General features: G+C 41.4%; 1 protein-coding gene across 1 annotated transcript in view; it reads right to left on the bottom strand.

Moving 5' to 3' along the window:
- Positions 1–16784: 16784 nt before the first annotated feature.
- The window catches only part of cadm1a (cell adhesion molecule 1a), a gene marked incomplete at both ends in the record, with an annotated part of 848087 nt that continues 838895 nt past the window's right edge, over positions 16785–25976 (bottom strand). Inside the window, 2 exons of the mRNA XM_083642420.1 lie at positions 16785–16903; positions 19502–19630. Coding sequence (XP_083498546.1) covers positions 16785–16903; positions 19502–19630 — 248 coding nt within the window. The remainder of the gene's footprint in view (positions 16904–19501; positions 19631–25976) is intronic.

Raw genomic sequence — 25976 nt, 5'->3', positions numbered from 1 at the left:
TAATGGCTTGCTCTGAATCACATAAAAATGTGGTTAGTATGCGCACATAATAGATAAATAAGATAGTATCCATTGCAAGGTATTGCAGCTTTGACCTTTTTGGCTTGCAATGTTAATACAAAAAAGAGACTGGAACAGTGACCTTTTCATTACTGCAGAGGTTACACCATAACACTATAGCACCAAGGACACACACGGAGCAAAATGATCATAACTCCAATTTTATTAAGTACACCCATTTGCAGTTATAGAGTCAGTAAAGAGTAATGAATGAATAGGATACCTCTTTCCCTATTTAAGTTATCTGAGGATATTGAATACTGGGTCTATACAGCAGAGACTGACTGGCATCAGCATTATACATGAACCCAGAAGTAAATTTTTCTATGATTGATAGCTTGCCTCAGGTCTTCACTTTCTAATCAATAATAATATCACCTTTACTTATTTAAGTTGTTGGCTCATTATGTACAGCAGCACTTGTGGTATGAGTCCGGAGAATGTAATTAAAAAGATAATGCCGTCCTCCACCGCAGTCATCTAAGGCTATCGAATAATATACTGTAGGTGTGTTAGGTCTAAAGCAAAGACAGACTTTCATGAACATGAAATCTGAAGTCAGAAATAAAAAAAACTATCTGACTGGTTCAGTCTATTATGTTTGTGTCAATAACACTATATCCACCTATTTAAAAAATAAGCTAAAAAAGTACACTGCGTTCCTCAGCGGGGAAGCAGATTGATTTTCAGTACAAGTACAAATCTTGTGGAATTTATTAGAGTTATCATGGTGTTCCCAATAGTATTATATTTTGGTTAATTAGGAGCAATTTTTTTTTATCTCCACATTGCTTTATGTGTGCATGATAAAGATTTGATGATATTTGTGCCTGCCTAGGCTCACTGCAGACTGCCTTCTGAGGCTGCAGCAAAACACAGGTTGAGTGTTCTTTTGACCCAGCCACTGTTTTTGTACTCAACTTCTACGCTCTTCCTAATACACTTGTGACATTCAGCAAACCAACAAGGTGTGAGGTAGTGCTGTAATGAGGAATACACCAGCTTTGTGGTGTACCTGGCCTGGGTTGTGTGCATGTAGTATGTATCGATATCTGGTAGGCTAATTTAAAAAATTTGTTTCAAATCATATCCTTTTACTTTTTCTATGTTATCTATGGTGGTTATAAAACACACAATCTTATCTTATCTTAATACTATAATTGGAGAGCTATCTGTCTGTTTGTTCAGAGTTTCAAGGAGCACCTTGCTCCGATCACCTCCAAAATTCGCCAAAACACTTAGAAAAAATCTGCCCACAGGGGGCACTACAGCGATATTTTACATTTTTAGGCCTTCACAGGGATGTCATTGATCATGTCACTGTTGACATTATGATATCACAGATTATGTCACTGGCGACATTATGATTTCACTGTTGACTGTTGACATTATGATGCCACAGATGATTTCACTGTGTTGACATTATGATGCGACATATGATGTCACTTTGACATTATGATGTCACAGAAGATGTCCCTGTTGACATCACTGTCATAAAGGTGAGGCTATAAGTGGTGGGAGTATAAGTACTTGACTGTGCCAACAATCCCTAAAAGGAAGGTACCGGCAGTCTCTTGAGCCAGAGAAACTCAGCTGCAAGCTGCCGAGGAAATCAAGTGAAGATTGAAATTCCACAGGTGATCAGATGTGGGGCCCTATCTTGGTACAGGCACTATCCCCTTTTTGCCTTTGCGCACCTGTTTGCATGCCTTAATGCCTGCTTTATCGGGACGATAGCATGCCTCACGGCACCTGCCGCAGGCACAAATTGGGGCGTGCCAAGTCATCTGCGCTCCCAAAATGCCAGCACAAACGGGATTTGGGCGGTCAGCACCAGAATTATTCACAGGTGTTCCCTGGCAATGCCTGGGTGTTAGATCAATCAAATCAATCAGATTCCCGTCTCGCAGTCCCTGTAATACAGTTTGCACCAGCCATGCAATATACTCTGTAATTCTCCCCAATGCGTAATTTGGATAGGCCTATCTCCATTGCATAGGCGTAGATTTGGGTAGGGACGCTAGGGATGTGTCCCTACCAATAATGTCCCTATACCAAAATCTTTTTTTATTTTATTTTTGCAAGGCGGACATTTTTGGGCGAAGCTTCAATATTCCACTAACTAACCAATTAGGTTAGACCACGTAAATCTGTGTTTTTATTTTAATGGTTCGTTACAGATCATTGGCACTCAGATATACGCAGAAGTTTACTCTATAAAGAAAAGATAGCACCTATGTATCTGTGTGCATCTGTTAATGAGTTTGTTGGCTGCCTACCATAACTATCTATAAATTAAGGCTCTAGAAAAAAAGATGGCCGCGTCTGAGGTTGACGTGTGTGAGTAGGCTCCCACTGAGTCAGTCTGCTAATCTAGCCTATAATGTACATTTTGGCTGTAATTAAAGGAGAATTTCGGTTTTTTTGAACCTGGACCCATCTCCTGGCATTAATTATGATTTGACCACTCACCCAGCGATGTCCGCGGCGTTTCTGGCCGTCCTAGCGTTGTTTTGAGATCAATAGCGTCCAAGTCAGTTGTAAAATGGAGCTGATTTGGGGCCAAGTGTGAGCCTGTCTTTCCTGCATCTAAATAGCTATTTTTATTCCCGTTTTCCCCAAATATCGTCATAATGTGATCCCTCAACATCCACCAGAGTTATATTTCACCCCAGGCCATTTCCTGGAGTCGCACAGGGATCAAATTACCTCAAACGTGATCTCGGTCACCAAGTCTCGTGAAGTCCCGCGATACTTTCCTGCCGACTGGCCAACTAACAGGTAGGACGCTTTGCGGTGGTGGTTTTAGCGTAACCTATGTGGGGTTTGGCCTAACCTATGTGGGATTCGAAATAACGAAGGTTATGCCAAACCCCACATAGGTTACGCTAAAACCACCACCGCAAAGCGTCCTGCCAGCCCTGCCAGTCGGCAGGAAAGTATCGCGGGGGTCCAGGTTAAAAAAAAAACGAAATTCTCCTTTAAGGAGACACTTTTTGGAGCAGAATGTTAATTTCTTTCAATGTAACTGTTACTAACGGAAAAGTGGATTTGATCTAATCCAACCTTTATTCTAAGCATTTGAGAAATATCCACGCCAAAGGCTCTGATTGCTGAGTACCCGTACCTGCTGCCTCTGGCTTACTGCACAGCCCGAGCCCGCAACAATGTCTGAGGAAATAAGCTTGTTTCAGTTGACTGCCGCCTCGCCTGGAAAGCAGACGAGAGCAGCCGAGCGCAGTCAGACGAGGCGTCAACAAGTCGAACACCCCCGACTGGACACTCACTGCTGCTTTCCTTCTTCTACAGTTTTGTTTAACAGCGGTTTGTAAACAAATTTAAAGATGCATTAGCGCCACCCACTCTTAGCGCCACCTACACTCACTGCTCAAATGACCCAGCCCTTCAGATTACTTATTTTTATTTTAATGTAGGCATTCCAGGTGATATTTATGTAAAATATGGAGTGACAGATTGGAATAGATATAAAATTGAAGTTTCTACACTTCACTGTGTGTTTGTGATGCACCTGTGTTGAACCAATGGGCGCTCAGCTTGATGCGTTTCTCATCATCCTCTGTCATCCGCAGTCGGGCGCAGTTGGTAGGGAGCAACTGCGGCGCCTCACTCCAAATCTGCGCCCGCCTCGCTCTCACGAGAGTCCCGTGGCTCACGCAGTCGGAGCAAGTCGGACAACTTTTCTAACCATCATGCAACGCTTCAAGCAAGGCGCTGGTCGAATCTGCACAGAACTTGCTCATCTCAAACGAGCCTTATGACTCTGGAGAAATTGTGGGACGCAGTGCAAGGCAGCAAGAATGAAGTTTTGCTGAAATGAATGGACTTGTTGAAGTTTCAACAAGAGTGAGTGCTACCGAGGATAATATAGCCGTTGCTGATAAGAAGATCACAGTGCTACAAAAAACAGTATATGAACTTGAATCTAAGGTGGATTACCTGGAGAATAAAAATCGACAATCTAATCTGCTGATCTTTGGCGTGTGGGACAGTGCTGAAAAGAAATGGTAACGCTTTAGAATACAGCCCGCAAATAATAATTACCCGTGCACCTCCCTGCCTCAAGTCATTGGAAATGTTTAGAACATTGGAAAAATCATAGTCTACCAGCCAACACTGGAATTGTAATGTCTGTGATTAATTATTTAAATGTGTTCATGAATGGGCTGTTAATGGTCATTTACGGTATTTATTTATTTATTTCTATATGCATACTGTAGTTCATTTGCAAAAACAGCCCAATAGGCAACACATGCTGATACGCCATAGCCTATCAAAGTGAAAATGATTAGGTGACAGTTGTAGGCCTAATTATGATCTACAATAAGAACAAATATTAAAAATTAAATATGATACAAATATATAAATGAAATAATCATATAGGCCCAATAAAATGCAAGATAAACAAACCCATCATAGGCTATTGTTTTCATCTTTCCTGTGTTCTTGGACTTAGCCTAAGATGCTGCTTTATCCTCAAAACGGCATAATAAGTGAGTCCAAGATCTGAACAATTTAGGGACATTATTACTGTTATTTCAGTGAATAAAAACTAATAAATAACAAATACAAATAATTTATTAGGGGGAAAATTATTTTCTTTTCAATTTCTTCTTGGGCCTTCACTGAATACCTAGAAGTCCCAGACGGTTCCCCTAACGCATAAACACACTGCATAGAAGATGTCAACTGGTGTTACAACAACAGTGGAGAATTACTGTAATGTTGAGGCGCAAGTTGCTATTTAGACTGTAAACAGTGGAGCACGGACACGGAAAAAAGTGACAGTGGCAGGAGAGGCGCGCTGTACAGGAAGCTGGGGAAAACGGTAGGGCTGTCCCAGAGTCTATTTTTCAAATGAAAATAGACTGGGCCTGCGTTCCAATACCCATACTTGTACTTCTTTCTTGTAGTATGTACTGCCGCTGCCCTCACAAAGTATGGATTGTAGTGTGTAGCATGCATGCAAAATGCATACTATTGGGACACACTACATCTGTCGTCATGTGAGCTTACTGAACTCCGACCTCTTGCTCACTTCCGCCGACGTCCGCAGCGCCACATTTGAGTTTTTTATTTTTTTATTTTTTATTCAATAAACAAAGTCTGGCAATAACAAACAGTACATTATACAAAAAATTCAGACTAAGCATTTACAAAATTGGAACAGACAATCAAATAAACAAATTGCTGTTATATTGTAATGTATGTTGTTGTTTCTAATAAACTGATGTGATGATACTTACATGCAGTCTCATTCTTAACAGTATAATAACGTGCATATTTCTGTCAGTTTTTATCATAGTTATTGACGTGTTCACGGCGTCATGGAGGTGGGCGTGGATTATACACGCAGCTCAGTCAGTGCGACATAACTCCAGTAGGTGGCGGTAATGCACAAAAAGTTGTTTGCCAACCGCCATAAAACATTAGAAGAAGAAGAAGAAGAAGACGTAACTTCCGCTGCGCAAAGGATTGTGGGGAAGATTGGCTGGCACAGCATGCATCGATCCATACTCCGAAATAGGAGCTGATGTAGTACAACATCCTGGTACTCTTGGCATACTGCATCTGACATACTATGTATTGGGACATACTAATTCTTTTTTTGCCTACTAAATAGTATGGAAGTATGGGTATTGGAACGGGCCCTGGGTTCTCATGATTGGGCAAGAAGTAACACAGGTGCAACCAAAACATTAACGAGGGTCCCAGCACTGGAACACCTAAATGGATTGGAAGTTGGAAACCCTCATTAATGTTTTTCTTGCATCTGTGTTACTTCCTGACTTTTAGACACAAAATGGCTCTTGTGAAAAAGGGTCTGGTGAGAGGAAGGAGGAGCCCGGCCTGGGGTCACCCACAGGGCTTTAGACCCTCCATGCACCGAAGGGTCTTTCAATACTGCGGTGTAGCACTAACTCTATTGCAGCGGATTGGGCGTGATCAACCCTTCCGCGGGCAACGTTGCAGACAGAGTAGCAAGGCTGATCCATGAGCGGCTGCTTCTGGGACGCGGGTCGGGGTCTTAATCGGCCTCGGCTGGGTCTACTGGGCGAGGGTGTATGATGTTGACAGACCCGAAACACCTTACGACCCCAGCTAACATCACTGATGACGCGTCCCAGCGCATGGTGTAGTATGTATTTTAAACATAGAAGCCTGGCTCCCCTGGCCACTGACACTAATAGACTAGGTGACAACCAAGTATAGTTTGGTGACAAGCTGGAGAGACAGTTGACGGTCGGAGAGATGGCATCCGGTACGGGATGGGTTTAGCACCCCAGCCTGGCTTTCTCGTGAGGGAGAAATCCTCAAACGCTACGGATTAGCCTCCTGAAAATCTGTGCAAAGATCGGCACGGCCTGGGGTCATTCAGGCTAGAGCGAGGTGCTCGGCGCAGGCAAATAACGTGCAGTGCACAGGCCTTCTTGAGGCATCCTCTCTGCCCATGGTAGGATTGCCTTTTCCCCGGGAGGGTCTGGTGAGACGAAGGAGGAGCCCGGCCTGGAGTCACCCACAGGGCCTTAGACCCTCCATGCACCGAAGGGTCTTTCAATACTGCGGTGTAGCACTAACTCTATTGCAGCGGATTGGGCGTGATCAACCCTTCCGCGGGCAACGTTGCAGACAGAGTAGGAAGGCTGATCCGTGAGCGGCTGCTTCTGGGACGCGGGTCGGGGTCTTATTCGGCCTCGGCTGGGTCTACTGGGCGAGGGTGTATGATGTTGACAGACCCGAAACACCTTACGACCCCAGCTAACATCACTGATGACGCGTCCCAGCACATGCTGTAGTATGTATTTTAAACATAGAAGCCTGGCTTAAACACTAACAGTTAAAACTCACAGACGTACACACCAAAATTATCTGTATGAGGTATTCACATAACAATAACATGCTCTTCTTTTTTTTCTACAGAAATACGGTACAGTAGCTGGTAATTTACAGATACTTTTTTCTAGCTTTTGTCATTAATTTTTTTATTAAATATTTTTACATGAAAAAAATCTGGTGATCTGGATCACCAACTATTTTATAAATATAGTTATTTATCAAAATGAAACAGGAAATTGCAGTCTTTCTGAATTAAATGGTATGCAAATTTGGAGCAGCAGCAATAATCTATCTAATAATTCCAGCAGTGTCTGCGTGTCTGTATGTCTGCGCAAGTGTCAATGTGTCTGTGTCAGTATGTCTGCGCAATTCCAGCAGTGTCTGTATGTCGGTATGTCTGCGCACAAGTGCCAACTGTGATGTCATCAGTCAAAGTCTAATAATTCTAGGAGTGTCTGTCAGTATGTCAGTACACACATCAATATGATGTCATCAGTAATTCCAGGAGCATGACATGAGTGATAATTCCAGTGATGAGTAATGAGTGATAATTCGAGGAGCACAATTGCTCAACTTTGCGTAACTGATGACATCACTCATTGATCATAACATTTTGATGATAGTGATCCAGAAGTATCTGTATGTCTGTCTGTAATCATATCTAATAATTCCAGGAGTGTCTGTATGTATGTGTCATGCCCATGACATCATCAATGATGTCATGAGATGATTTTGGTCAATAATGATTTCACTGATGACATCACTGATCCTGTCATCATAGACATTGTGACATCATCAATGGGACAAAAACAATGTACCCATGGGGGGGGGGGGGGGGTGAATGAGGAGAGCATGATGCATGAATGGGGGAAGGGGAACAGGTAGATTTGATTTTTTTCCCTTGTGGTGCCTCACCTAAATAATTGGTGTTTTAGGTAAACATGTGTGAAAAACAATACAAACTCTGATGATTTTGAACATTAATATCTTTTCTTTTTTATTAAGACAAGAACTCTTCGTTGTTTTGTAAAAATGTCTATTTATGAACCAATACAAAATGTGTATGGGAATGTGGATCCCTGTTTTCTTCATTAAAACACATTAACATTTCCCAAGAACAGCAGAAGAAGAACAGCAGAAGACAAAAATAATCAATCTAAAAACAATGAGTGGTAAACAAACTTCTTGGGAATCAACCGAACTTCCAAAGGTGGTGGTGCATTGAAACTGACAGTAGTACAGCCACAATAGGTTTCTGCTCCTGCGTCATTCTAATAAACAGAGTACTCATCCTTTGTGAACTATGTCAACACAAAGCAATACTTAACACATCTTATACAGTGCACCAAATATTAAGAAAAATACATAAATCATGTACAGCATATATGCTAAAGATGTTTGTCTCTTGGATCTAAAATAATGTGTTGTACTTGCTTTGATGAGGATGCATTGTACTTGCTTTTATGTAATTGATAGGTGGGGCCTAAACTTTGCATTCTACCTGAGATGCAGTCACATCGGTCAGCAATGCATGAACCTGAGACAGGACATTATCAAAGGAATTTAATATGGGGGGGAAAACTACAGCAGTTACACTGTAAGAACAAAGTCCAAATTATCTTACATTTTTGGCTAAAAATGGGGAATTTCATAAAAAGAAAATGACAGACACAATAACCTAAAATAACATTCTATTATCAAAGTCAAATTCATTCTGCACCTTTTCTGAATATTCAAATCCACCCAAATGGTATTTACTGTATCATTTTGTTTTGCTCATCTTAGTTTTTTTTATTTTATTGGAACGTTTTGGTGAGCAAAAAGTCAGATGTGTATCTCTTATATTCAGTAAAACTCAAAACACACTCCTGCCATTGGTTTAACACTTACAAATAAAATATCGCTATGTCAGCCATAAGGGAGAAGACAATATTCAGTTATGTTCCATTATTGGCAAACACATATTTTGAGTCCGGTTTGAATGGAAGCTGCCACACATCACTGAAGCGAAATAGTGCTCACCATTAAATACAAATCACACAATTTAAATCTAACAGATGGAAGTGACATCTGCTGTGGTTCATAAAGCAACAATAACAAGTCAGTTAATAGTTTTATCAGAACACCAGACTGTAAAACCATCTAACCTAGTCAGAATCACACCCCCAAGCCCACGCAATAAACCTATAAACAGAAAGCAGTATCATCGGCATACAGTGTTAACCTACTGGTAATTCCTTTTTGAGTACAGTATTTTATATTAACTCAAGTTTAGCAGAAAATAAATCAGTTGGAGAGCGTTACACACACAGCTTCTCCGATATTTGTCTGCAACCTCCCTTCAGTAGTCTCCACCTACAACTCCAATATCCAATGGAAAAGCCAAGAGTGTCCATGGCCCCCAACCATCCCACCTGTTGTCTGTTTGACTATCAAAATGCATGAGCACTGTTTGCTGGGAAGTCAAATTTGTGTCACTTCATAATCTCCCAGAAATTTTCAACTGAATTTGGACAATTCCTTACCCTTGATTAGTGAATGCTCAAATCCTGTTTATGCATGATTATGATTATGTGAAAGCTATCGCTGCGTTCATGTGTTGCGCAGTGACAAATCAAATGCATCGACATGGCAATAAAGCATGCAGTAGGGAAGCATGTTTCCTTGCATCCCTATTGGTGTGATATAGTTTCATGAACAAGGGTCCCACCTGGCAAGTGCCATTCAAAGTGGGATTGGGTTCTGTGTATGGTTGGTTGTCTTCCTGTTGACATGCTGTAGTATGACACTTCCTATTAGTGCTAGGGGCAGCACATGACGCTCGTCACATGACACATGAGGAATAAGCATCTCTAAACCTTTTTTTTTTCTTTATTGTTGATTAATGTTACCTAATTTGCACTTGGAAACATTGTAAGTGGCAATGGAAATTACATGATTTGCCTCTTCGTTAGTTTGTACTGTAGCTGCAGATCACAATCAGAATAGAACAACTCGTCGATCAAGTTGTTCACCGTGTGAACGCACAGCAAGTTGCTTGAACTAGTTCATGCTCATAGTTCACAATTTTGAATTTTGAACTAAGTTCACAGTCCCGAAAAATGAGCAGTTCAGTTCATTACTCTGTTTTTTTGTTGTTTGTTTTTTTGCCCTTCATCAACATTAGGCAGAGCAGAGGAGAGAAAAGAGAGAAGCAAAGACGCGCGGCAAAATGACAGCAAAACCTGTTTCATTCTTATGTAAATTACCACATGCATGTAAACACAATTCTCAAGGTAAGAAAAGAGTGAGAAAAGCGTGATAAGAGCGCCGTTACTGTAACTCTCGCAGGAGTTAATGACGCTCAGTGTAGGTTCATGTAGGCTGCGCTCAGCTCACCCGTAAAATATTAGCTTGTTCAATGAATGGCGCTCTTTTAGCAGAACACTGGGTTTAGAAACACACTAGCTTATGTGATGCACTTTGCTAGCTTTATGGGGCGACGAACCTCACGACGATAATTGTGATGTAATAAAATCCAGAAAAAGTACTTCCATGAAATTCTACGAAGTAAAATATTTCTTGATACGGATTAGTGTATAATACATATGTGATTCCATTGGCTTGATTTACATGGGATTGTAGAACAAAGAGTTAATATCCGCACTTCCACATGAGATCATGAGTCTACTGAATGGGATATCATGAACCTTCAGATGCAAGGGCATAGAATTGGGTAGGGACATGTCCCTACCAATATCAAGCGACTCTGAAATGGCATGGCTTAAAATTCACTTTGCAAACTGGGGGGGAATTCCCCCCTTATGTTCTTCAGATAGGGGGGATTTATAGATTTTGGGGGGGATCTGTAGTTTATGCACACCTGAGTCTAAATTACTATGGTTCATTGTGTTTTATCTGCAGACTAGGAGCCATAGACTTCTGGTTCTATCAAAGCCTTTATTTTTTTGGTCAGAGGCAGAGCTATGGGATATTAAATCATCCATCTCACTACATCTGCCTTTCTTACTGTCATGTTGCTGGCAAAGCTCGCATTATCTGTCTGTTTCCACCTGATTAAAGAAAATACGTGATGTGATGTTGACTCATGGTTTTATGTATTACATAAAATATTACATGTTTTCTTTAATCAGGTGGAAGCATTTAACATTAGCTCCGGTTAGCTACCATAATGTTAGCCAGTTGTTTTTGGAGCCACTGACCGACACAAAACCTGGAAAGTTCATTTCGGGTAAAACATGAGGGGTTTTCATATGGATATACATCAGCTCTGGGAGTATGAAGTGCTTTGAATGCACGGATATTTAGTCACAACAAGCCGTTTTCTGCTTGTTACACCGCTGCCTAAGGTAATGTTCAGGCGAGCTAACAGTCCGCCCTCTAATGTGTCCGACCAGTCATCCGTATTCAGCAAACGTTCGTTCCGCTCTGGCAGCTTAACATTATAGACATTGGCGCGCAAAAAATTCTCCCGCATTATAAATTACAAATATGCTGGAATTGGCAAAAATATGCGTGATTCTCGCAATCCCGCGTCAAACTTTAAGTCCTGCAATTTAATGTCCCTTGCAATTATTTAGATTGACAATAGATTTTTGTCCGTCAGTGTCTAGTCAATGTTAAAAGTCCAGCTGGGTGTCCCGCGTCGGCATAGCTATGGACGCTGCAACGAATCTTTTGTATAACAGCTGTTTTAGAATGTCATTGCATCACCCAGAACATTTTTGCAGACCAGATAAAAATGTATGTTTTTTCTACCCTTATGTTCTTCAGATAGGGGGGATTTATAGATTTTGGGGGGGATCTATAAACTTTGGGGGGGATTTTTTCAGGCGATACTATAACCGACAAATACCTGCTTCTCCTGTCCAATAAGTGATAATACTGTAATTTCACATTTTTGTATTTAAAAAAGGAAGTAGTTTATGCACACCTGAGTCTAAATTACTATGGCTTTTCTCATGTTTTTTCTGCAGACTAAACCATAGGCTTTTGGTTCTATGAAAGCCTTTATTTTTTTGTATTGAGTGATACACTATACTAAAACACTAATATCATATTATATCAGAAGTGCCCTTTGTTTTGTGTTCACAATAGTGATGTCAGTTAGATTTGGTTAGGTCAGAGCTATGGAATATTAAAATGTGTCGTTTCACTTTTTATTGAAAATGCTTCCACCAGATTTTCATGGCTGCTTTATGAGAAACGGCATTTGAGTGGCGACAACATCGTTGACATCACTGGCACTCGGCATTAGGGGGATTAACGTTATTATTAACGTCATTATCGATCTCAGATTCTTCATCGTCAATAACGTAACACTACCCAGCAAACATTTTCACGTATAAGGACCGTCTGCTGCACGTCAAACCACTACATCTAGTCAGGGTCTAATTATATATCCGGAATGGAAATCGTAGCGATGTAATTCGTCTACTTCCCCACAACGTCGAAATATGCCACTCCCACAACGGCTATATTCAGATATTCAGATAAAAATCTGCACACTATGCATGCGTTGCATATAGCCTACTGTATGTCCAGATTCAACGATTTTTGCTACATCGAAAAATATATATATATGACCTCGTCAGGGATTCGATCCCGCTTTGGAGTCCTGTGTCAACCACTAGGCTATCGATTTTGTTAGAATTTATCTCTGAATTTTGTCATATATAGAGTCCTTAACATTGAGAACTTAGCTTTTGACGTGACGGGCCCTACTGGAACTTGCATTGCTAGGCTGCCTCGCTAATTCTGTTTCATGATTCCAACCAGCGATGAGACAGGTATATATTTTATATCATTTACGATAATGTAACTAACGTGACTTGACCATTTATTTAGCAGACAGCACCATACAGCACAACATCCAAGACCCAGAACACACTGCGTTCAGTTACGGCATGAGTAATGGGACAATACACCATAGGATTCAGGAAGCTTGTGATAAATACAATAAGAGACACTTGCTATGGGCACTTATATGACATAAATGTGTTTTCATGTTTAAAAAAAGAAAAGGGCGTTCAATAGCCTAATAGTCATCATTGCACGTGGAGTGCACGTCACACTGTGACTATCTGATCACACAACAGGTAAATTGTCAATCAAATGTCATTTTATTCAACAAAAACACAAAAGACACCTACATGTGGTGTTTTCAAAGCAATATGAGATCAATATTTATTGTTTTGAAGGGACAGTCTAAACCAGGGATACTCAACTTGCTTTGCCCAGGGGCCACTTCCGTGAAATGATAGGAGGCCAGGGGCCAGTTAATAAACAAACATTATACATTTTTCTGTAGCACATTGTAAGTTTTTGGGGTGTCAGCCAGAGTTTAGTCTGACAATGTTGTGCACACCGGATAGTTAGTTAGGTTAAGTTAGTTAGGTTAAGTACATACGTACATAAGTGCCTGGGTAGCGAGCAGACGGTGGTATTTGACAATTTAGCTGGAGCTCAGTCAAACTTGATTTAATGTTAGTTTTTATTGTGAATTAGAATCTAATTCAGAATGAAAACGAACGTGAAATTATTAGAAAATGGTCGGTGGGCCACTCTGCACCTAGTCTCGCTGGCCAGCCTCCCCTCCCTACCGTGAGAGGAGACAGGCAACTGGGATAAGCTCTCCCCTGCTCTACAGCTGCTCCCCATTGGAGCGACTGTTTCAGTGGCTGCCGGATGTCTGCTCCCGGCTTATTACAAACTCTGTCATTGGCTCCGACCATGTCAATCAGAGCGGCTTCCGCTCCCGCCTCCCTGTGTGTCGCTGTAAACAGTGCCCTGAAAACAACAATGCTAACTAGCTAGCAAGCTAACGGCAGAAACCTACACGCTAGCTCGTTGCTACACGCTGAAAACGGCTAATTGGATTGTTGGAAACTATTTTCCAAGGGCACTGCCGCTAAGCGCCGCCCATCGCAATCCCACTATGGAGACCTGCGGCGGAGAGGAGTCCGGGGGGGCGCATCTGGCCCCCGAGCCGCAAGTTGAGTATCACGGGTCTAAACACTACTTTGGGGGAACGTGGAGAGAACGTCAGACTTTCTGGGTAGATGACTTACGGGAATTCTCTCGTCAAGACGATGTTTGCTGGGTAAACATCACTGACACTGACGTTACTCTGTGTTGACGTTTCAGCTAGAAGTGCCTTGTTGTTCGACTTGTCCCGTTTGTTTTTTCTGAGCGGGTCCCCCTTCTGAGGACGTAGTTTTCCTTTTTAGCCAGCGATCTATCATGTTTGTAAGCAGCTGTCTGTATCCACCGAGAAATCAGCAGAGGAGCATTGATGTCGAGAGAGGACTGAGGGACGCGATATTTTTTTCCCCATGATGGCGAAGGCTAGGCAAAGGCATGATCCGCCCCTCTCTACCTCTGATTGGCCTAGTGTCAAACGTTCATCCAATCACATTCGCTTGGCTATCCTGCATCTCTTTCTACAGTCTGTGCTCAGACTCAGTGGGTCAGACAGACAGCTTCGCTTGCTAAGCACCGTTCTGCACAAACATAGATCGGTCTGCGCAAACCATTGTGGGATTACTCCCCCTTTATAAATTGAAAATATGCAGGAATTCTGGAAAATGTGCGGGATTCCCGCAATCCCACGCCAAATTTTAAGCCCTGGGCAGGCGGAGGGGCAGGGTCACAGAGGCCTAGGTTTGTAACAGCATGATTATAAGTAGAATAAATGTATACATTTGTTTTGTATTACATTAAGGTTGTATTGGTATACTACATTTAGTCTACTAAATGAAACAGCAGTCAGAAGTGTATCATACTGTGTAAATGTCTCAGCTTCCAGTGGGGTTACATCGTCTCCAATTTGTGTCCCTAATGTCAAAATCAAACCTACGTCCTTGGATGGGAGGAACTGTTCTAGGATCCTGTGGTTTTGACAAAAAAAACTCATTAGCACAATAACCTAAATTAATTACTTGCCGATGTGAGGTGTTGACAATTGCCATGACTCAGTATGTCAATAAAGTTGGTATGAGTAATAGAAATGTAAATGTAGATGTCTTAAGTTTGGATTTTGGCTAAGGCCGTTTCTCATTTGAGTGAAGGGTAGGTTATGTATCTCAGTATCATATGGCTGCTGGGTGTCCAATATTAGTATCAGATGACATTTTGATTTTTGTTTGTTTTCTCTCTATTTTCCAACAGCTTTCGATCGCTCAGGCATCCTGACTGCGAGAACACCATAAACAGCTTTAAAACAATGTATTTTCCCCATTTGAAAAAAATAAATAATAATAATAATAATCTTAGAATGAGAGCAGATGTAAATCAAAGGAATATCATCATTACAACCCTGCGGGGGAAACTGTGCTTCCATTCAGTCAAATAGAACAACAATAACACTGAACAGAGGAAGAAATCAAAATAATGAAATGACAATGCCTCGACATTCAGCACAGTGAGGGGAAATAATGTACTCCTTTTTTCTTTTTTTACTAAGCTCTTTCTGAAGAAAAGCTAATGTTTCAGATGTGCTGGCATGTCTGTTTTGGAAAAGCAAATCAAAGAAATGAGGGTCACATTTGAAATTATACTTCTTTTTAGATGGTGTTTTGAATGTGGTTTTGTTCAGGAGGAGATGATATTGGCATATACAGTAAGTACATCAACCTGTTTTTCCATTGATATTCTTTGAACAGTGATATGTAAGCAACCCATGCATTTTGGGAGTTGTCAAAACGTATTTGTTTGTTGCTTTTTTGGGGGGGGGGGAGCCTACATTCACACAGGACGCCGAACGTAAGCAGAACTGAAGCTTGAAGCAGGCACAAGCTGAACGTACGCCTTGTTGTTCACACAAGACGCCTTCTCTTTTCCTCTCAGCTCCTACTCTCGCGCATTGAACCCGCCCACAACTCCAATTTGACTTCATGCCTCACGGCTTCACGGCTTCAGCGTCACGCTTGGAAATTCGGCGTCAGGCCTGAGGGATCGCTTCGGCGTGGCGTGAGCGTGGCTTCGGCACGGCGTCAGCGTGGCACGCGCGTGGGTGGTGTGTGGTGTGGTGTAGTGGTGTGCTTCGCCTGTAAACAAGGACGCCGAAATGAAACTTGTGGGTACAGCGTAGGTACAGCTTCGGTTGAGCGTTGCTTCGGTGTCCTGTGTGAACGAGGGCTTAGGTAATGGCTTGAGACAAATCACAGTATACTGGAAATAGGTTTTTATGAGCTTGTTGTTGTGTGGGAGAGGATGTGTGTGCTGACACATTTGGGCGATATGAATAAAGTGGCTGTGTATGAAAGCCGACAGCACGTTGATAATTACAAGAGTGGGGAAAGACGGCAAAGTGGGAAGAAGGGGAACAATGGGGTTATGCTAATGAGGATTAACACAAATCCAACATATGAGTAGAAAAGAAATTCAGAACAAGGCACAGAATTTTCTGCAAAGTGGTTGAACTAAACTTTTTTTTTTGTACCAGCAGTTAGGGAGGTGTCAAAATGGTGAGGCTCTCTACAGTGATTTCTGGCAACATCTGGTGCTCCCACCCCCGCCCCCTTTTTGATAAAAAATAAAATAAAACCCCTTGTCAATTTTTATCCTTTTTTTGGTATTTTTGGTATTTTTTTTTACACACAAAAACATTCCATCTACAGCTGCAGACTAGACTAAACGACAGCTTCGAAACTGTAGGCCTTCATTTTAAAACCGTATCTCTCTTCTACGCCTTGCCCTCTTTACTCTTGCAAAAAAATATATAATAATAATAATAATAATAATAATAATAATCCCTAACCATCTCAAACACCTCCTAAATTAACCCCCCCCCCCCCCCCCCCCCAAAACAGCTCAGCGTCCCAAAGAGGACAGTAGTGTGAGGGGTCCTGTTGTTGTTGTTGTTTTGATTAGATGTAGTACTCTTTCTTTTCATCCGAATTGGTGTGGCCGCCCTCTGCATTGATGATGGCTGTGTCCGCATCCGCCGCATCATCTGCCCCTTTCGCTTCATGCGTGAAGTAGGTACCTGGAGGATGAAGGACAATGTCATGGGATGGATGATAGCCACGGCGCTCAGATGATGCAGAGGATTAACACGGGTCCCCACATCCCACAGCATCTGATCATGTATATCCATCACCGCATGGTTGTTTACACAACCCAAAAAAGTATGGGGCAAGCTGTCATATTCAAATTATACATTGTTTTACTCCCTTGCCATTCAAGAGTGGCACGTGAAAAAATAAAATGACTCAGAGTGCGGGGTTGAGTGTGGTTCACACCTTCAAACCACCTTAATACGTCTGCAGTGATGAGCCCAGCAGACGTCACCAGCTAGCTAACCACAAATGGCGGCGCCCTAGTGGTGAAGCACTGGAATGTTTAACCTAATTCTATGAAATCTAGGTCTATTTCATTCTTGAACGCATAGCTCTGTCTTGTCTATGGTAAAATGCAAATGAACTAGAGTCACATGATCAACTGTTTCATTTCCGCTTTAAAGCCCTTGTTTGTATGCTGTGATTGGCTAGTTAAGTTCTAGATAACCCTGATTGGTTGCTTTGGAATTTTTAATGAGGCAGAAGGAGGGGAAGTCATTTTAAGGATTTTAACCAAACAATTTAACTTTTTTGTGGGGGGAAACCTTCAGACACAAATTATTATTCAAAGTAGAGTATTTTATATACACATCTTAACTACATATTTAACTAAAAGTGAATCGATGAGAAGTTCAATTCCCAAAGTGACAAATGAAACCACTTATTAACATTTTTCTGAACTTTATACTAGGGACCCACATAATGATTATTTATACTTTACAAATATTTGCTATCATTTATGAATACGTCAGTCTCTCATGATTGAAATATTTAAATGTTTAACCTAGATAATGGCAAATGTACGGCAACCATTTTAGGGCATCCTCCTCGGTCAGAGTAAGCGTTGTCAGTTGTCATGTCTCCTAGTAAAACCATGTTGGGTGTGCTCTGAAACACCTTCAGTCCTCACACGAAAACGCTGTCATTCTTCCTGCATTACTGTTTCACTCCTCACGTCAGTCATCGCACAATACGGCGTCACTCGTCAATCATCAGTCCTCACTCGTCAGGCATCACTCCTCACATCTCATACGAAAACGTTGTCATTCCTCCTACCTCACTTATCACTTAAACTAGCTGTCAGGCATCACTCCTCACGTCTCACACAAAAACGTTGTCGATCCTCCTGCAGACTAGCTGTCAGGCATCACTCAAACTAGCTGTCAGTCATCACATGAAAACGCTGTCATTCGTTGTTTTTGGTTGTTCATCCGTGTGTGACGGGGAAACCGCAAGAATGCCTCTGTGAAATGAGCAACAATTTCTTACAACTTCACTTTCGGTTGAGTGATTTTGCCTTCAAAATAAAAGCGTGTTTTTTTTTTATTTACAATAGATTAAAGTAGTAATCCATGAGACCCAACAGAATTAACATCGTAACACTAAGAGGAACATCTAGTTTAATAATCAAAGATTAAACTAGATGTTCCTCTTAGTATGTTAATTCTCCTCCCACACAGAATTAACATAGTAACACTAAGAGGAACATCTAGTTTAATCTTTGATTATTAAACTAGATGTTCCTCTTAGTGTTACGATGTTAATTCTGTTGGGTCTCATGGATTACTACTTTAATCTATTGTAAAAAAAAAACATGCTTTTATTTTGAAGGCAAAATCACTCAACCGGAAGTGAAGTTGTAAGAAATTGTTGCTCATTTCACAGAGGCATAATTGCGGTTTCCCCATCACACACGGAAGAACAACCAAAAACAACGAATGACAGCGTTTTCATGTGATGACTGACAGCTAGTTTGAGTGATGCCTGACAGCTAGTCTGCAGGAGGATCGACAACGTTTTTGTGTGAGACGTGAGGAGTGATGCCTGACAGCTAGTTTGAGTGATAAGTGAGGCAGGAGGAATGACAACGTTTTTGTATGAGATGTGAGGAGTGATGCCTGACGAGTGAGGACTGATGATTGACGAGTGACGCCGTATTGTGCGATGACTGACGCGTGATGAGTGAAACAGTAATGCAGGAAGAATGACAGCGTTTTTGTGTGAGGACTGAAGGTGTTTCAGAGCACACTCGACATGGTTTAATATAGGAGACATGACAACTGACAACGCTTAGACTGAGGAACGATAGCCTATACTCTGACGGACGAGGACGCCCTAAAATGGTTGCCGTACAAATCACTAAAATTGTTAACAATGCAAATCAAAAATAATTAACTTAATATGTCCACATGATCTGAAACTCATCTAAATGGTTAATTGATTTATTCAGTCATTAATTAATGATTAAATAATGTCCAATTACTATCAAAGTTATGCTAGGCAATATGGCATGCATACGGTCGGCTCCAAATGGTAGTGAGAGGTAACTGTTTGAAAACTGTCAAGTATAACAGGTGGTGACATCATCTGACACAAAGACCACCCTATAGCAGAGACCACCCTATAGCAGATGGCCAGGTCAGTATACTCTATTTTCACCATTACTGTAGACTTGGCTTTTTTGAATAATGATCAAGTCACTATTTATGAATGATGGTTGTATTTGTATTTTCAGGTTCCCCCACCTTTGTGTCTTGCAAAGTAGCGCCCCAAGACGATGAGTAGACAGAGCATGGCGAAGACAACCACAGCCACCACTCCCCCGATGACGGCGTGGTCGACTGTTCTGGGCGCCCCCTCTCCGGCTCGTGAATCTGAATGCACATGACAAACAAAGTCACTGTAGAGAGTCCACAGCTTTAGCGTACACTGCAACTCAAACGCTAGCATACATTGCATCCTGGGCATAGTGATGGGCCTGGCGGCATCGACTAGCCTGCTAAACCATTCAGATCACGTGACCTCAGATTCTGTTTCGTTCTGCAGATCAGTCTTGGCCTGCAGCCCCGCCCCCAGCGGGGTCAACCTGCCTCGTAGTTGACAACATAACCCGGCAAATGAGGGACGCCACTGGCAAAACAGTATGGTGGCTCTGGAAGCAATGAGCGGTAACGTTAATGTGAGTAGAGTAAACACAGCCATACGTTCAGTTTTGCAGAAATAGACTCAATAACAACAATTGAACAAGAACAGGAGTATGCACCGAGTTTCTTGGCGGAAAAGACGTTTTTGCCGTTCTTCCGAGTGGATTTGAATTGGATGTGGTGACGCTGATTGGCTGAAGGAAAGCTGTCTGTCAAGGCAAGTACTGAGGATGGTTTTTATGCGGGCTAATAGAGATGTGACTTTTTACTTTAAATAAGGCATTGGTATGCAGTGCAAATTTTAAAGTAACTCACATGGGCTCCGACGCCTAAGATTTTCGACTTTGTGGCTCACTTTGTTGCCTGTTGCCGGGGGTGCATTACCCATCTACGCTGGCCAAAGAGAATGTGCCTAGTGCATGCATATCCTAACAAAATGAACCAGAAGTTTGATTATTTTCACTGGATGAACTGACCTGGCTTCCATGCAGGAGATGAACATATATGGTTGAAAAAGGATTTTTTTTTTTAATCATCGTCACTAGTTCCACATTGAGTCATGTTGCATGTAATGAACATTATTAATCAAAGTTTGTACAGTATATTAAAAACTATTAGAAACATGATTCAAGATCATCCATGCATACAAACAATAAGGTCAGTGATTTATTTTGCCCAAAACAAGAAAGCAGGGTTCCCACCTAGTTAAACATCAAATTCAAGGACTTTTCAAAGACTTTCCAGGCCCAATTCCCTCACATTTAAGGACCCAACGTGTGTGTGTGTGTGTGTGTGTGTGTGTGTGTGTGTGTGTGTGTGTGTGTGTGTCTGTGTGTGTGTGTGTGTGTTTGTGTGTGTGTGTGATATCCAGGAGACAATGAGTAATATGTTCCTTTTGTATAAAGATAAATGGTCTGTTTATTTGTGGTATAAACCAAAGCTAAGAACCTACCGTCTCATAAAAGACAGTTACTGTGTAGAGCCTTATGTAAAGTTTGATTTGGACAGACGAAAAAGGTCGCTGTGTGCACAGTTACGATCTGGAACTCTGCCCATGGCACTGGAGACTGGTAGGTTTAATGCTACCCCTGAAGAAGACAGACTCTGTTTACTTTGTGATTTGTGTGAAATTGAGAATTGAGAATATTGTACCTGTACATCTTATGATGATACAAGAGAGATACTCTTCAGTAAAATGTCCTCTATGTATGCTGATTTTTTTTAGATGGATGATTATGAAAAACTTGAGTTGTGTTTCAAGAAAGGGACCTTCTTTGTAGGACATTTTATTTCCCAGGCCTGGGAGCAAAGGCAGAATGTTCTGTTCAGAAAGTAATGATCTGTTTTGTTTAAGGAGTATATTGTACTGTGATTTAGTTGTATTTTTTATAGCTAGCTTATGTTATACATCTTGTGTGTCTTGTAAGCCCATGTGGGCTGGGCACTGTTAAGTGCATGACACAATGAATAAAAACAAATCAATCAATCATATATATATATATATATATATATATATATATATATATATATATATATATATATATATATATATATATATATATATATATATATACTGTATATACACACACAGTATACATATGTGTGTGTATATACAGTATATATATATATATATACAGTATATATATATATATATATATATATATATACTGTATATACACACACACAGTATACATATGTGTGTGTGTATACACACACACACACACACACACACACACACACACACACACACACACACACACACACACACACACACACACACACACACACACACACACACACACACATATATATGATGGAACACAGAAGACAAGTATGGGAGTCAAAGTTTTTACTCATCATTTGCTCTGTCAGTTGAAAACATATATATAACTGACAGAGCAAATGCTGATTAAAAACTTTGACTCCCATACTTGCCTTCTGTGTTCTGTCAGGCCCAGTGAGGCTAAAACGTATAAATATGCCAAGCGCACATTAAGAGAGGTTTATTCCTGCTTGGGGTTGAAGAACACAGCGAGCCCCTGAAATGCCTGGCTCTAATGATATGTGAAAGCTATTGATTAGGTGTAGAGATCCATGACAACCTGAAGTTAATGGCCGTTTGTGGACATGATTGGCTCTTCACGGCACAGAGGAGGAGCACATTTCTTCATCAATAGCTCACATGATGCATAATGGGACATTATTTGGAGCGGCGGGGGTTGCTGCAGAAATCAAAATGTTGCATTGGGATGTGGCAGATGTGGCCAGAAATCATCCTGTTTTCACCTGCCTTTTTTTAGATAATCGCAATGTTGGTGTGAGAATTCATGGTCTGCTTAGGTGGCTTTTCACAAATTACCCATATACCATCACGGGTACATTTTTCTACTTCCAGCTTTTCGGGACACCAATTCACGCAATTCACTGTTCCCTTCTGGCTAATGTGTACAGGTGTGTCTCCTTTAAATACCCATTTTGGCAGGGAATGGGGAATGCCAGGATAAGTGAAATCAGGAAACTGAACAATGGACGATTCTTTGCAATCTGCTCATGTGGACCAGGCCGCCAGCCCCCCACCGACGCATCAGCCATAGTTACACACTAAAATGTGGTGGTTGCACTCAATGCAACTTCCTTGCACATCCTTTAAAGTGGAGCTGAAATGCCCATCCTTTAAAGTGGAGCTGAAATGAAAAATGCAGTTTCAACTCTTTTACATCATCACCGGTAAAACGCACATTGCAATGTAAGAACACTGTAGTAGTTTTGTATTACAGTATGTATATATTATTTCTACATTTTGCACCTACCTCATTGTGGGTGTTTGTTATAATAAGTTATGTTGTGTTCTTTCTCATATATAAAAGGGAGCATGTGGGCAATGTTTGTTTGTTCTCGGTTTCTGTTTCAATTTTTGTCCCCGATGCTTTATGACATCACTGATGTCAAAACAGCAGAGCTAAGCACCTCCACTTCCCCCCTCCCTGTATGCCAATCCTACACTGAAGCAATGCAGCGCGGAAGCAGTTTCATTTCATTAACAGGCGAGAGCGATCAGCCGTACGTAGGGGTGTCACAATATATCGTCCCACGAAATTTCGCGATAGTAAAACGTCACGATATGTATCGTTGAGATGAAATCTCATATCGCAAAAAAAAAAAAAAAAAAAAAAAATTCCCAAAAAATAGACTAAGAAACGTCTTTGTTTGTTGAAGTTCAATGTGTGGAAAGTAGTTCAGTTGAACAAGTCTCTGAAGAGACACATGAGAAGTTATACAGGAGAGAAACCATTCAATTGAGTTTCTGGCAAAACTGTTTACTTGACACGAAAAACTGAAGATGCATAAAAAATAGATTAAGAAAAGTCTTGTTGTTTGAGTTTGAAGAAAAACTGAAGATGCATAATGAGAATTTATACTGCTGAGAAACCTTTTAGTTCAAAGTAAATCTAAGTGACGGTGTAACTCATTCTATTTCAAGATAAGCCTTATCTCCAATCTCATGTTTTTTCTAGTTTGTAGTTATTGTAATAACAATTTCCCACAACAGCATGTTTTGTATTTGTGCATTTCAAATAAAATACTACTTTTCCAGTCATATATTGTCATTATTCAAGTTTAAAAAAATATTGTTAAAATCGTATCGTATCGTATCGTTATCGTGAACCCAGTATCGTGATACGTATCGTATCGTGAACTGAGTGTATCGTGACACCCCTAGCCGTACGCCCCGCTGCACACGAGCAGCTAGGCATGAAGTCAATAAAAGTTGGGAACGGGGGCAGGGCAGAACAGAGCGAGGCACGGATAAAACAGTGATTCTGGTGTGAATGCAGGCTCCTGCTGGAAGCGTCCATGAAGCGCTGCTTCAGCGCTGCTTCTGAGATGCTTGTGTGAACCGAGCATAAGAGGGAGACTTCTAGTGTACTAAATTCCCACTCTTTTGAGCTGTTCTCTGTCTTAATTGGTTAGTTAATGAGTGAGTGAGGCCCCTCCCCCTTCTGGGATGTTTTCTGTGCTCAGTACTTTTCCACTCTGTGCTCACTGTTTTCCACTCCACATCTCTCTGCCTCATTTCTCTACCTCATTCTGAAGTATGCGTGAGTGAAACGTGAGTTGTTCTTTTACATTTTATGGAGAAAGTATTTGTGTTATCACCCAGGGGTTGATATTTGATGTTACTTCTCTCCTTTGTATATTTCCTTTCAAGTTTGCTTCAGAATTGGTCATTGTTAGTATGCTTGCCATGTGGCCGTTAGCATGTAGCCGCTAGCCTGTTGAGCTAACCTGTTGATGTTTAGCCTAGCCTAGCTGGCATCATTGTTAGACTGTAGTTAGCATGTTTGCCATTTGGTCAGTAGCATGTTTAGTTTAGTTTATTAGTTTATTTGTCAGGGAGCATATGCAATAAGACATTAATCCCATGAACCCTCCACTGTTCTCTGCTCTGCACTGATCTGCTCTCCACTGCATTGCAAGAAATGTTAAGAGAAATGAGGAGGACTGCCATTCCCCCTCTCGTTCTCGCCGTTCCCTCTCAAGGTTTACTCTGGGAACTCAGTTCCCAGGCGTCCCCCCCCATTTCGACCATTGGATGTTTTATACTGTATATTATATATTGCAGGATCATGACTTGATTTTTTTACCCTTTAGATAAGATGGAAGCCCATATCAACCCATTGGTAAAACTCAGTTTTTTTCCCATATTTTATTTGGTAATTTTCAGAAGATAGAAAACAAAAACAGGCTCAGACCAAAAAAGAAAACATACATATATCAACATTCATGTTACAACATGGGCAAATTCACTGATTGATGGGTGTTGTCTATATAAGGGTTTCATAGATCATATCCTGTAACCTGACAAAGCCCTTCCAGGGCAAAACATTGTTTGTTTACCCGGGGGGGGGGGGGGGGGGGGGGGGGGCGAATAAAGCACGGGACAGCAATATACGGTGTGCGGACATTTCCTTTCTTTACACACTAAAATCCCCTAACACTCCTCCATCTGCACTCTCTACATTTCCTCGGTGTGCTCCAGGAAACAGACATAGCAGGGCCGTCATTTATTAGCAGATAACAAAGAGCAAGAGAGAAGTGCCACGGACAACACCAGCCACCCTCACTCTCTTCCCATTACTCACCCTGGAGAGGGGGAGGGGGGGGGGGGCGGGGGGCAGTGCTACCTGCCAAACTCAACAAAACATTACTTGGTAGATCTAATAGGTTATTTTGACTTCAGATTTTCTTTTTTAGCGCTGGGCAGATTCAATTAAAGTGAGCAGAAATCCTCCTGACATCTAATTCGCTCTTGTCAGGCAGGTAAAGCAGTGCTTTAACACACTTTCCTATTACAATGTTAATGTGGACTTTGGCTACGCCCGTCCACCGCAGGGCCAGGGGTGGGGGACGGCAGTGTCGAGGGTTGGAGTGGTGGATGGGTGCTGCTGGGTGTACGTGTGGGATGGGTGGGGGGGACTGTGAGTGTCCTGAAAATGTCAGGGAATTTTTCTTGGCTCTCTGGATTAAACTTTCCCTGCAGTTTATTTTTCCTACACTGGAGAGAGGCGATAGAGGGAGGGAGTGCCCGGGATGAAGGGTATTAGCAGTGTGGAAGAAGTACTTTACTACTGATACTTTACTTAAGTAAAAGTACACATTCAGTAATAAAAAATAAAATAAAATCTACCTTGATTTATTGATGGGAGTTTTCAGGAGCGCTCTGTTTGACATTCACACATTCACACCTGCTGACCACTGGTGGCCACTGAGCAGCTCCATTGGAGCGGTTGGGCTTAAAGAGGACATGAAACATTTGATCATATGACTATTTAATTTGCAGTTGACCTCAGAAAAGACAGGACACTACTAGGCCTGAAATGTACCTAGATTTGCTAGAAAGATTACCAAAAACTCAGTTTTTCGCCAACTAGGGCACTGCTAGATGATGTCACTAGGTTGACTGTCAGTGGCGTGCCGTCCATTAGGCGAACTAGGCAAATGCTAAGGGCGCTTGAGCCGTTAGGGGCGCCAGAGAGGGTAATTTTTTTTTTTTTTTTTTTTTTTTTTTTTTTTT

This window comes from Poromitra crassiceps, assembly GCF_964638095.1.
Source record: "Poromitra crassiceps genome assembly, chromosome: 1".
Classification (NCBI taxonomy): domain Eukaryota; kingdom Metazoa; phylum Chordata; class Actinopteri; order Beryciformes; family Melamphaidae; genus Poromitra; species Poromitra crassiceps.
Note: the sequence above shows the minus strand (reverse complement) of the source record. Positions and strands in the feature narration are given on the sequence as shown.